The sequence below is a fragment of the Pinus tabuliformis genome, chromosome 3_1, assembly GCF_031772625.1.
Source record: "Pinus tabuliformis cultivar Carrire ecotype Pingquan chromosome 3_1, CPIR1, whole genome shotgun sequence".
NCBI lineage: Eukaryota > Viridiplantae > Streptophyta > Pinopsida > Pinales > Pinaceae > Pinus > Pinus tabuliformis.
Window position 1 is genome coordinate 804,172,136 of NC_142301.1, and position 12,502 is coordinate 804,184,637.

The following is a 12,502-nucleotide window of genomic DNA, read 5'->3' on the forward strand; positions in this document are numbered from 1 at the left end:
ATGAATTATTTTTCAAATCCCAAAGTAGAATATGAATTTTGTAGAGATTTAGAATCCAAAAAAATTCCACCATCAGGACCAACCTGGACCAAATTCATATTCTATATTTTACTGTGGAAACGTCCACAAAAATTCATATTCTACCGTGGAAAATCCGAATGATCTCTCTCAAAAAGGCTAATGGGATTTCATATTAATTGTTGAAATTAATTTCTACACGGTTTGCAGGTTTTTGGATCCAATTGTTTTTGGAGATTATCCACAAGAAATGCGTGAAAGATTAGGATCGCGCTTAGGAAGAGTTTCACTGCCTCAGCAATATACCTATTCTGTGCATAGCCTGCAATTACTATATTCCAGGAGGTCACATTTCGTTCAGGCATTTTCTCAAAGAGCTCCACAGCCTCATCAACATGTCCATTCTGCACATATCCAGCGATCATCGAATTCCACAAAACCATATCTTGACTCTGCATTTTATCAAACAAATTGCGGGCATTGTCTATATCCCCACATTTTGCATACATATCTACGAGAGCACTCCCCACAAAGACACCAGACTGCAATCCACTTGCAATTATTTCTTCATGGATTTTCCTGCCCTGTTGCAGAGATCCCAAACTGGCACATACCGACAGAACACAACTAAAAGTTTTCGAATTTGGCTTGACACCATGCAACTGCATTTGCTGAAAGAGCCTCAGTGCCTCCTCGCCATACCCATTGTGTGCATAGCCTGCAATCATCGCATTCCACGAGACCACATTCCGTTCAGGCATTGAATCAAACAATTCCAACGCCTCATCAACATGCCCATTGTGCGCATATCCTGCAACCATCGTCGTCCAGGTAACCACATTTCGTTGATGAATTTTATCGAACACATGCCGCGCATTCTCCAAACTCCCACATTTAGCATATATATCCACAAGTGCAGTCCCTACAAAGACATGAGACTCAAACCCATTCCTAATTATCTCTTGATGGATCTCCTTACCCTGTTCCAGAGATCCCAAGGTACGACATGCCGGGAGTACGCCAGCGAATGTGAACTGATTGGGCTGGACACCCATCTGCTGCATCTGATAAAACAATGCCAGGGCCTCCCAACCAAACCCATGCCGAGCATAGCCTGCAATCATGGCGGTCCAAGATACAACATTTCGTTCAGGCGTTTGATCAAAAACCCTGCGCGCGTCAACCAGATTCCCGCACTTGAGATACATGGTTACGATTTCGGTTCCCAAAAAGGTATCGATCTCGAATCCCCTCTGGGTTAACGCACCCCCGCAATAGATAACCATACTCTGAAAAGGCTACAGATTCGTTCATAGCGTTTAGAATGCGAAGCGCCTCCGTCAAGCGCCCTTCTCTGGACGTCATTCTAATGGAATTGTTGCCTTCCACTATAACAGCATTGGCTGTTGTCTCTCTTCTTTCGAGGGGGAGTTTCAGCATCGGTTGTGGAAACAATGCTGATTTATTTTTCTTGGGTTTCAATAAATTCGACATTTCTAGTTTGCCCTTAGCAAATGCGTACTGGTGATCGTAATGGATGATTGGGACATTTAGTTATTATAGCCAGGTGATCTGCATAGATCATTGTGAACTCTGATTGCAAAATGTGCAATGATCTCCGCAGAATTATAATCTCATGCAATCAATCACATCCCTTTGCGGGTGGTTTTAGCGTGTCATATTCAGGGCACAGCCTCGGAAAATGGAAATGGTAATAAAAATTATTACAAAGTATATTTCAGGTTGAATTGCTAGGGTTGAGTTTTAATGTGTAAAATGGAGCCTAATACTACTATAGACTTTTCAGGTTGAATTGCTACGGTTGAGTTTTAATGGTAAAATGGAGCCTAATACTACTATAGACTTAAAGCACTAGTGCATATTACTACTTCGCTAATTTGTGCAGGAGTATAAACATGAGCATAAACATGAGCAGTGTAACATCCCTATGCGTAAAATATTAATTAATGAAATAGTAATTCTTTTTAAAGAAATTACGAATTAGTTTCAACAACTAATTCTTGTATCCATAGCGCTGTCAATTAAGAATGGCAGACAGGGGGCGCGTGTGGCGGCTTAAAAATGGGAACTGAAGCCACCTGCTTTTCTAGACGGTTTCGAGAAAGACAACCGCCAGATTAACTGCGAGCGAGTCATCACTTCATGTAGGGGGCTTTAATGAGATTATGAAAAAAACCCAATCCCCGAGCAAACTCCGGAACTGTTTTCTTGATGAGGAACGGTTCCTTGGGTGATATGCCTGTTATATATTAGTGTCCATCGCTGAACCGCATATGAAAAAGGCTGCATAAATTCGTATCCAATGAGCCGAGTGTTATCTGCGCGATTGGAGGGAGCTGGGACAGAACTTCATGCTAAGAGGAGGCAACCATTGAAGAACTGAGGCCTCACCTCGAAACACTCAAATACATCAAAAGGTTAAGCTGTAGGAAGATCTTGTTCAGGTAGCGGCTCTCCGACCCAAGCAACTATTGTAATTTAATGTATCTGTTCACTGTGAAAGCTGCAAGGGTGAGGACAGAGTTGCGGTTATGAGAGTTTGAAGCTAGACCAAGAGACACAAATTTGTTTCTTTCAGTCACGAGGGGTAGGTATTGCGGATTTCATGCTTGAAATCACACTCAAGGTAAGTCCAAAATTATGCACACTCTTTTTAAAGAGGCGGTGATATGAGCAAGAAATGGAAATTGCTATGCAAAGAATTTGCCGATGCAAATGATAAGTCTATGGTGCCTTTCTTTTTGAAAAATCTGCGTTGTCTATGAACATATAAGTTTATGCATCCTGAAGGCATAATATTAGAATCTCACTTTAAAGTTCTTAGGCATTAAAATATTGCAGAGATATAAGTCTTGAAAGTATTGGTTGCTTAGTTTATGCACAGTAAAAACTAAGTAGTTTTGTGATTTCCTTGAGAGTGTTAAAAGCTAAGTAGCTTTATTATTTCTTGGGATAAATTACACAAGGTTCTTACTAAGAACCCAAAATATCCTCTTGAGAAGAGATGTATAGGACATATAAAGTTCTTGAGGAGATTGTTGTTTTATATTTTCTTGGCAAAGAAAATGTATTAGGACATGTAAATAAAGATTATATATTCCTCTTGGTAAAGAGAATAGGGTTTTTACTTGAATAACCTAAAGAAGGTTTTTACCTAAATAACCTTAGTATGAATAATCTAATATATTACTACATGTAGATTAAGGTTATATATTCCTCTTGTAAAGAAAATATATTACCGCATGTAGATAAATATTGATTTTATATATATTTTCTTGGTAGAGAAAATATATTACTACATGTAGTTAAAGGTTGATATTCCTATATATAGGAAAAGATGGTTATTATATATATTTGCAACATTAAAAGATAAGGAACATTTATTGTCTTTATATAACATGCATATGTGTTTATGTAAGAAAAGATAGGATGAATTCTCTTTTCTTAAAAAGGTATTTCGTAGTCTTTTCTTTCCTTTCCTGGAAGTGAATATAGATTAAAGAGGGTAGTTTGTGATATATTCTCATGGGTAGTGATATCTCTTGAAAAACAATACTTGGTTATGAGAAAATATGCATTAGTATGAATAAGTATTGTGAAAAGTAGAACAAGAGTTTACTGGAATATATGTACTAGTTAACTAGTATATTATGCGTGCTCATGCATTTGTGAAAGATATTAAAGAATCTCTTAGAGGTTGATCCTTGTTTGAATAATATTGTGACTAATCTTGTTGCCAAGATTGTTGATGACTGCATTGACAGGAAACGATGGTAGATGGTGCCAAGGAAGGTGATGTTTAACATTATGACAGGAAAAAGATTATTCGTTCATGCACATGAAGTCAAGCTGTAGTATTGCCCATTGCTAGAACAATTATGCCACAAGGAACTTTGCATGTGGCGGTATGTAAATAAAAGATTACATGTAAATTGTATTAGCTTGTAGCTAGTTATGTGACAACCAAATGATAACTTATTGTAATGATTTTATAACAATGGTTAAGGGATGGAATCCCTTATAAGCCATTGAGTGAGGGGTGAAAACCCTCACGAGCGTTTAATAAGAAGATTAAACGTTTGCTGGTTTTCACCCTACGGGGTTTCCAGGGTATTTCCGTGTTCAATGGTGTGATTGATGTGATTGCCTTTTGTGTCAGATGGATGATGTTGAATCCTTGATGTTGATGGTTCTTTATTAGATTGTATGATTATCTAATATGTTAAGGTTATCAAGAAATGGATGCATGGATTCATGAGACAGTTTATGTTATTTCAGTGATGATTAAAGATTATGCAATGCTTATGAAACTTACTGTCTTTGATGGCAATTTACTTGCACCAATGAATATTATATTTAATGGTTAATAATGAATTGAGGAGTTGTGAATTGGTTAATTACTTGTGGTAATTTGTACGAAAAATTCTAACTCCCTACTTTTGCCTGCGAGGTTATCGGGGTATGTGACAAGTGGTATCAGAGCTAAAGGTTGCAGTACTGGCGCCTTTGGGAATTGGTAAGCGGAAAGGATATTGAGGTACGCCATCAGTAGGCATTAACTCAGGTACGAGTTTAATCATTCACATATTCATTATGTAGTACACTACTTTTGGCATGATAGGTGTGATTCCTGTTTATAACTTCTTTGAGAAGTAAATAATAAGTTGTTGCATAACTACGTTCATAACGTTGGATTCCTGATGAGGATAAAAGATAATGAAACTTTTGTCGCACTTACAAACAAAATTGAACACTCATTACACGTAAGAACAATATTGAACACTCATTGAGGAAAGTGACAATCAACTACCAACTTTTGATTTGCACAAATGACAATAACAATAATGCATTTATTGAACTAGATCGAAATTACAATGAACAAAACTTAATGAGCCAATGCATGAATATAAATCAGGGGGGAACATCCTTGAATAGGATGAAAAATTGTTTTAAAAAGGACATTAGAAGAACCCCTTTAGATATTGAAAACATGCAATGAGTCAAGTAGCGAGACTTGAGTGTCATATCTAACTTTTGATTTAGCCTTGTCATGGATGCATGAAGGTGATTGGTAGTTGAGATTGGTTAGTGTTGTATGACTAAACCATAGAACGTATATGCATTAATTGAATTGGACTAAGATTTCTACAATTCGTAAACAAGTGAAGTTGATTAATGTCACATGCATGGAATGTGTGTGTGAAGATTCTTACTCTCTCTGTGCTATAGTCCAGTTGTGCATGAGAAGAGTTCTTAATTTTATTCACCATGAGAATGCATGATGAATAGTATATGCTTATGTCTTAATAGATTTAATGATGATTACCCTCTAATTAAGTGGAATCCATTAGCATGGTATGTGTTTATCATTACTTGTTGAGAGGTAAAAATCATTGGAGCCTCGATTTAATGATGGTTGAATTTATCTCCACTATGGGAATGATGAATTTCTTATGCATGTTGCATTCCAGTGTGAACTTAATTGTAGAGGCATGTTCAGTGGGTAACATTTCTAGGACCCATTCATGGTATAACTACATGTGATAATTATCCATTAATAGACTACCTGTGTTAATACAGTTGTCAGTGAACTCTAACTACCTTCCCCAACCATAGATGCTTCCAAAGGAAAAGGAAGCAAGGAGAAGGAAGAAGACCGTGCTGTAGGGACAGACGGAGATGGGAAAAAGAAAATCGCTACGTCTGGTAATGACCAGGTAGAGCAAGCTTTGAGTGTCAGAATCTTGCAGAGACTCTAAGTCTGGGGATGACTAGGTAACACTCGATGTGCATGTGAGTATTAAGGAGTTGGAAAATGATAACTATAATGTGTTGATGTAATTATTTTCATAATGTCTCCTTGAAGTCATTATTCTGAAAGGGACACATAGTACTGTATGATAGTTGTTGCATCTAGCATCAAGTGGTAACTCTGGTGCGTGTGTGACACTTAGGAGATTATGCTTCTAATTGCATAAGTAGAGCCATTGCTTCCGGTAAGGGTGGTTTAACTTGTTGGTTATGCATGTTGATCCAAGGATAAGATAAGTGTCTTGTTAACTTTCTTGAAGAACACGTATGAATGTTTTATATGATTTCTTAGTATAGAAAGTATTTGAATGCATGCAATAAAAGAATGGTTCTTTTATAGATTTTCTTGGTAAAGAAAATGTGCTAAGGCATGCAGTTAAGGATTGATTATTTTGTATGTTTTCTTGGTAAAGAAAACAGGTAGTTCCTATTAGAAAGACTCCACGTGAGTCTTGTGTGTGAAATGCGTGTCTCTTGTCTATAAAATCCTTGCTAAATATAGCTAAAGTATCTTCTTGAGAAAAGAGGATGAGGTATATAAATGTCCTGAGGACATAGCATGGAAGGTGGCCAAGTTTGCTTGAATTAAAATATGTATCTTTATTTGATAAAAGCTTCTTGGAAAATATATATATATATATATATATATATATATATATATATATATGCTAATTGCATTATGATTCTAGTTAGTTTCTAAGTCCTAGTGAAATGATTATGCATTACATGCATGATAAAAGATAACTAAGGATGTGCTTCTAGGCACATAGATATTCATCCCTAATTTCTTGAGGAAAGAGTATACTACATATATACATAAATATAGTCTCATCCTAAGAGTATGCATACTTCATGTAGAAGATGCAGGATTTTATGAGAATTTTCTTGAAAATAAAAATAGAGGTTCTTTCCTTAAAGACACATTAGAATAGTGTTCATACAAGAACCAAAATCCTTACTTGTTTCATGAAACGAACTATGTGCATTGAAGTAAGGTAATTGTGTTAGGAGAACACATGTTGCATATTGGTAGCTATTGTGACTTTGAAATTGTAAGTCAGTGTGTACTTAGAGAAAGTGGTCATGCTAGCTTCCTTGAAAATAATAATCTCTTGGAGAGATTGTCTTGTTGGATGAACTGTGTCGATTGCTTGATTTTGATACATAAAGAATAAGTAAAACCTTGTTTTTGTATCTTGATTTGTATGCCTAAAGATAGATATCTTTAATAATTTCTTGAAAGGGAATCTTGAGAAATCCTCACATCGGAAGATAGAGAAATGAGGATTAAAATGACTTCCTTTAAGAAAGAGGTATGTGGTTTGTCGTATGAATGATGGTGGTCTTCTAGTGAAGGGAATAAGTGTTGCATACATTAAAGAAGGGCTTATATGATAAGCAATAGTATGCACAAAGATTAGTCATTGTGACATAAGAGTTATGTTCTTGTATGTTAGAGGAATTATGTTTAATTACACTAACAATGCATGACTAAAGCTAGCCACAGTAAACGTAAGATAATACTCCATTAATGATGATTTGAATTGGAACAACAGACTATGGCAAAATTGGGAATGCTGAGAGTATTAACTCAACTGTTGTTGACATTTATACATTAATGAGTATTTGCATATGCTTTTATACATGAAAATATTGTATGCATGAACATTCTTGGAAATGGAATAGGTGTTAACTCATGCATATTTATAACTAACGTTGTTGATGGAATTAAGTAGTGGTAGCTTAACGGCAACAAGAAAACTCATCACATAAATTGCTGCAATATGAAATGCAATTATAAATGAGAAAGAATGATGTTATATGATATGCATGAATTATGTTATTTGGAAAATTTGCATGCATACAACGTGTATGATGGATATGTTTCCCATCAATCTTGATGTTGTGGACCCATGATGAGGGGTTAAGTGTAAATGCATGGTATACATGCATGTCTGTTGTGCTAATGATAATGTTCATATGGTTCATTGTGTAAATTACTTTGAGAAAGAGATGGAAAAAGAGAAATATTCATGCTATGTCTGGTTGGGATCAGATGGCATAAGAGGAAAGAATTTCCTGTGTACGCTACGTCTGGTTAGGATCAGATAGCGTTTACTGGCGAGACCAGTGTAATTGCGGTCGAGTAGGACCTGCAAGTGCTTGGGTTGATGGCAATACCTGCCCAGAGGGGTTGATGGTACTTGTCTGCCCGGAGTTGGGTTGATGGCAGCGACCTGCCCGGAAGGGTTGATGGTACTTGTCTGCCCAGATCTCCTCTCCCTAGAATTCTTGAGCTGGTTGGCCAGTGGGATTCTATGTTAGACCTGGTAAGGTCTCTATCGAAGAAACTGTCTGGATGTGAAAATGACTCGGTTTGGTTATGGAAACCAGTTTCCATGGGTTGGGAATTCTTTAGTCCATTGTGGTTTCATGGCTAAAGGAATTAACTAATCAGCTATATGTTATGTTAGAAATAAATTTTACATATAGTTGTGCGAAATGTGTTATGCACTTTTAACAGGAAATGAGTTTAATGTTCAATAAGGAGTAATTGGAATAAAAAAAAAAAACTTAACTCCTTTATTGTATTATTGATGTTGCGAACATCTTAGTGGGAGCTAAGACAGTTTTTGCTTGATGCAATGATTGACTGTTTTGATGATTAGAAAATTATGTGCTCTTTTGGTACTTCTCGAGGTACTTTGCGGATGTCTTTGGTAAGAATTCGTTCAGTATGCACGTGGAACGGTGATTTATCATTTGATGATTAGTATTAGTGCTCTTTAAGTACTTATAAAAGTACTGTGATTTAGAAAGCATCTAACATTGCAATTGATTGCTAGTCAAAAGTATTTCATTTGACTCAAAATATAGTGACTAATGTGATTGAATTATTAGTCATATATTACAGGAGTTACTTACCAGGGAAGGTTGAAGAGTTGTCCAACCACTATTAAATGTTTACATGAAGGTATTCATGATTTTCAAGAACAGATGGTAAGTAATGGTAAGTAGATACAGAGAATTGTTATCATGAATGAATAAGGGCCACGTGGTGGCGATTAGAAGTTGCATATTTTTGCAACTATTGATGCTTATAACTAATGATATTTCTTATGACTATATCATTACTATTTTTGTTTGTCGTCTTTTCTTGGAATGGAATCGCTGATTTCAAGAGGAAAGGATCACATTTTGTGTGGTTTAGATGGTAACACGATGAGTAAAATCGCAAGTTCTCAATGAAAGAAAAACACCGAGGACGGTGTTCCTGTTAAGGGGGGGAGTATGTAACATCCCTATGCGTAAAATATTAATTAATGAAATAGTAATTCTTTTTAAAGAAATTACGAATTAGTTTCAACAACTAATTCTTGTATCCATAGCGCTGTCAATTAAGAATGGCAGACAGGGGGCGCGTGTGGCGGCTTAAAAATGGGAACTGAAGCCACCTGCTTTTCTAGACGGTTTCGAGAAAGACAACCGCCAGATTAACTGCGAGCGAGTCATCACTTCATGTAGGGGGCTTTAATGAGATTATGAAAAAAACCCAATCCCCGAGCAAACTCCGGAACTGTTTTCTTGATGAGGAACGGTTCCTTGGGTGATATGCCTGTTATATATTAGTGTCCATCGCTGAACCGCGTATGAAAAGGCTGCATAAATTCGTATCCAATTAGCCGAGTGTTATCTGCGCGATTGGAGGGAGCTGGGACAGAACTTCATGCTAAGAGGAGGCAGCCATTGAAGAACTGAGGCCTCACCTCGAAACACTCAAATACATCAAAAGGTTAAGCTGTAGGAAGATCTTGTTCAGGTAGCGGCTCTCCGACCCAAGCAACTATTGTAATTTAATGTATCTGTTCACTGTGAAAGCTGCAAGGGTGAGGACAGAGTTGCGGTTATGAGAGTTTGAAGCTAGACCAAGAGACACAAATTTGTTTCTTTCAGTCACGAGGGGTAGGTATTGCGGATTTCATGCTTGAAATCACACTCAAGGTAAGTCCAAAATTATGCACACTCTTTTTAAAGAGGCGGTGATATGAGCAAGAAATGGAAATTGCTATGCAAAGAATTTGCCGATGCAAATGATAAGTCTATGGTGCCTTTCTTTTTGAAAAATCTGCGTTGTCTATGAACATATAAGTTTATGCATCCTGAAGGCATAATATTAGAATCTCACTTTAAAGTTCTTAGGCATTAAAATATTGCAGAGATATAAGTCTTGAAAGTATTGGTTGCTTAGTTTATGCACAGTAAAAACTAAGTAGTTTTGTGATTTTCTTGAGAGTGTTAAAAGCTAAGTAGCTTTATTATTTCTTGGGATAAATTACACAAGGTTCTTACTAAGAACCCAAAATATCCTCTTGAGAAGAGATGTATAGGACATATAAAGTTCTTGAGGAGATTGTTGTTTTATATTTTCTTGGCAAAGAAAATGTATTAGGACATGTAAATAAAGATTATATATTCCTCTTGGTAAAGAGAATAGGGTTTTTACTTGAATAACCTAAAGAAGGTTTTTACCTAAATAACCTTAGTATGAATAATCTAATATATTACTACATGTAGATTAAGGTTATATATTCCTCTTGTAAAGAAAATATATTACCGCACGTAGATAAATATTGATTTTATATATATTTTCTTGGTAGAGAAAATATATTACTACATGTAGTTAAAGGTTGTTATTCCTATATATAGGAAAAGATGGTTATTATATATATTTGCAACATTAAAAGATAAGGAACATTTATTGTCTTTATATAACATGCATATGTGTTTATGTAAGAAAAGATAGGATGAATTCTCTTTTCTTAAAAAGGTATTTCGTAGTCTTTTCTTTCCTTTCCTGGAAGTGAATATAGATTAAAGAGGGTAGTTTGTGATATATTCTCATGGGTAGTGATATCTCTTGAAAAACAATACTTGGTTATGAGAAAATATGCATTAGTATGAATAAGTATTGTGAAAAGTAGAACAAGAGTTTACTGGAATATATGTACTAGTTAACTAGTATATTATGCGTGCTCATGCATGTGTGAAAGATATTAAAGAATCTCTTAGAGGTTGATCATTGTTTGAATAATATTGTGACTAATCTTGTTGCCAAGATTGTTGATGACTGCATTGACAGGAAACGATGGCAGATGGTGCCAAGGAAGGTGATGTTTAACATTATGACAGGAAAAAGATTATTCGTTCATGCACATGAAGTCAAGCTGCAGTATTGCCCATTGCTAGAACAATTATGCCACAAGGAACTTTGCATGTGGCGGTATGTGAATAAAAGATTACATGTAAATTGTATTAGCTTGTAGCTAGTTATGTGACAACCAAATGATAACTTATTGTAATGATTTTATAACAATGGTTAAGGGATGGAATCCCTTATAAGCCATTGAGTGAGGGGTGAAAACCCTCACGAGCGTTTAATAAGAAGATTAAACGTTTGCTGGTTTTCACCCTACGGGGTTTCCAGGGTATTTCCGTGTTCAATGGTGTGATTGATGTGATTGCCTTTTGTGTCAGATGGATGATGTTGAATCCTTGATGTTGATGGTTCTTTATTAGATTGTATGATTATCTAATATGTTAAGGTTATCAAGAAATGGATGCATGGATTCATGAGACAGTTTATGTTATTTCAGTGATGATTAAAGATTATGCAATGCTTATGAAACTTACTGTCTTTGATGGCAATTTACTTGCACCAATGAATATTATATTTAATGGTTAATAATGAATTGAGGAGTTGTGAATTGGTTAATTACTTGTGGTAATTTGTACGAAAAATTCTAACTCCCTACTTTTGCCTGCGAGGTTATCGGGGTATGTGACAAGCAGCAGTATTTTAATTTTGATAAATTTTTGTCATGTTTTTTGTAAATTCAGGGTAAAGTTGTTAAACTTCAAGATTTTTGGTGCACCTATTTTTGATAGTACTAAATTCATTGTAATTTTCAAAAATATGATTTAAATTCAGGTTAAAGTTGTTAAATTTCAAGATTTTGGGTGTACCCGAAATTTTTGATGGTACTGAATTCACTGTCATTTTCAAAAACATGATTTAAATACTGCAAGATTTGTTGAAATTTTTTTCGGAGATTCCAGCCAAAAATATGATTGTTCAATTCCTCAAGACTTCACTGTATTATATAACTTTTATCACTTTTAGTATATAGTATACTTACCAATGTTTTTTGGATTATTTTGTCTAATTTTATAATAGTAAAAATATTTAAAAAAAAATCTCTTAAATGTGTTTTTTAAGTTTTTATTTAATATTTATTATCTTACATAAAGTTTATAAGGTAAATAAGTGAGATTGAAATTAACAAGATGAACAACATAGCAATAATTATCACCTATAGCATTTACACTTAGTAAGTGTGACCTCTTGTGAAAGTCAACTATCTTGATACAACCTTAATTCAAACATGTTTAATCATAGTGATTTTCCCTCGAGTAAAATCATTTTAACTTATCACCCTATTTTCAAAACGTTGATAAATATTGTACCCTACTATGGCAAAAAAACAAAAACATTTCATAACTAACTCTTCCATACTATTAAAATATATATATTAAATTTATTTTAAATAAATGCATGTGCATGTCTATGCAAACAAAATTCTCATTTATTTTA

At 35.2% G+C, this 12,502-nt stretch overlaps 1 protein-coding gene across 1 annotated transcript; it reads right to left on the reverse strand.

Moving 5' to 3' along the window:
• Positions 1–206: 206 nt before the first annotated feature.
• Positions 207–1,226, reverse strand: LOC149189895 (pentatricopeptide repeat-containing protein At2g13600-like). Its single transcript, XM_089410374.1, has one exon. It carries the CDS (start codon positions 1,224–1,226, stop codon positions 207–209), a length of 1,020 nt encoding a protein of 339 aa, XP_089266500.1.
• Between the last annotated feature and the right edge of the window lie 11,276 nt (positions 1,227–12,502).

What these genes read in the sequence shown, in the direction of transcription:
- LOC149189895 (XM_089410374.1), bottom strand. Translation starts at nt 1,226, where the DNA reads ATGTATCTCAAGTGCGGGAATCTGGTTGACGCGCGCAGGGTTTTTGAT.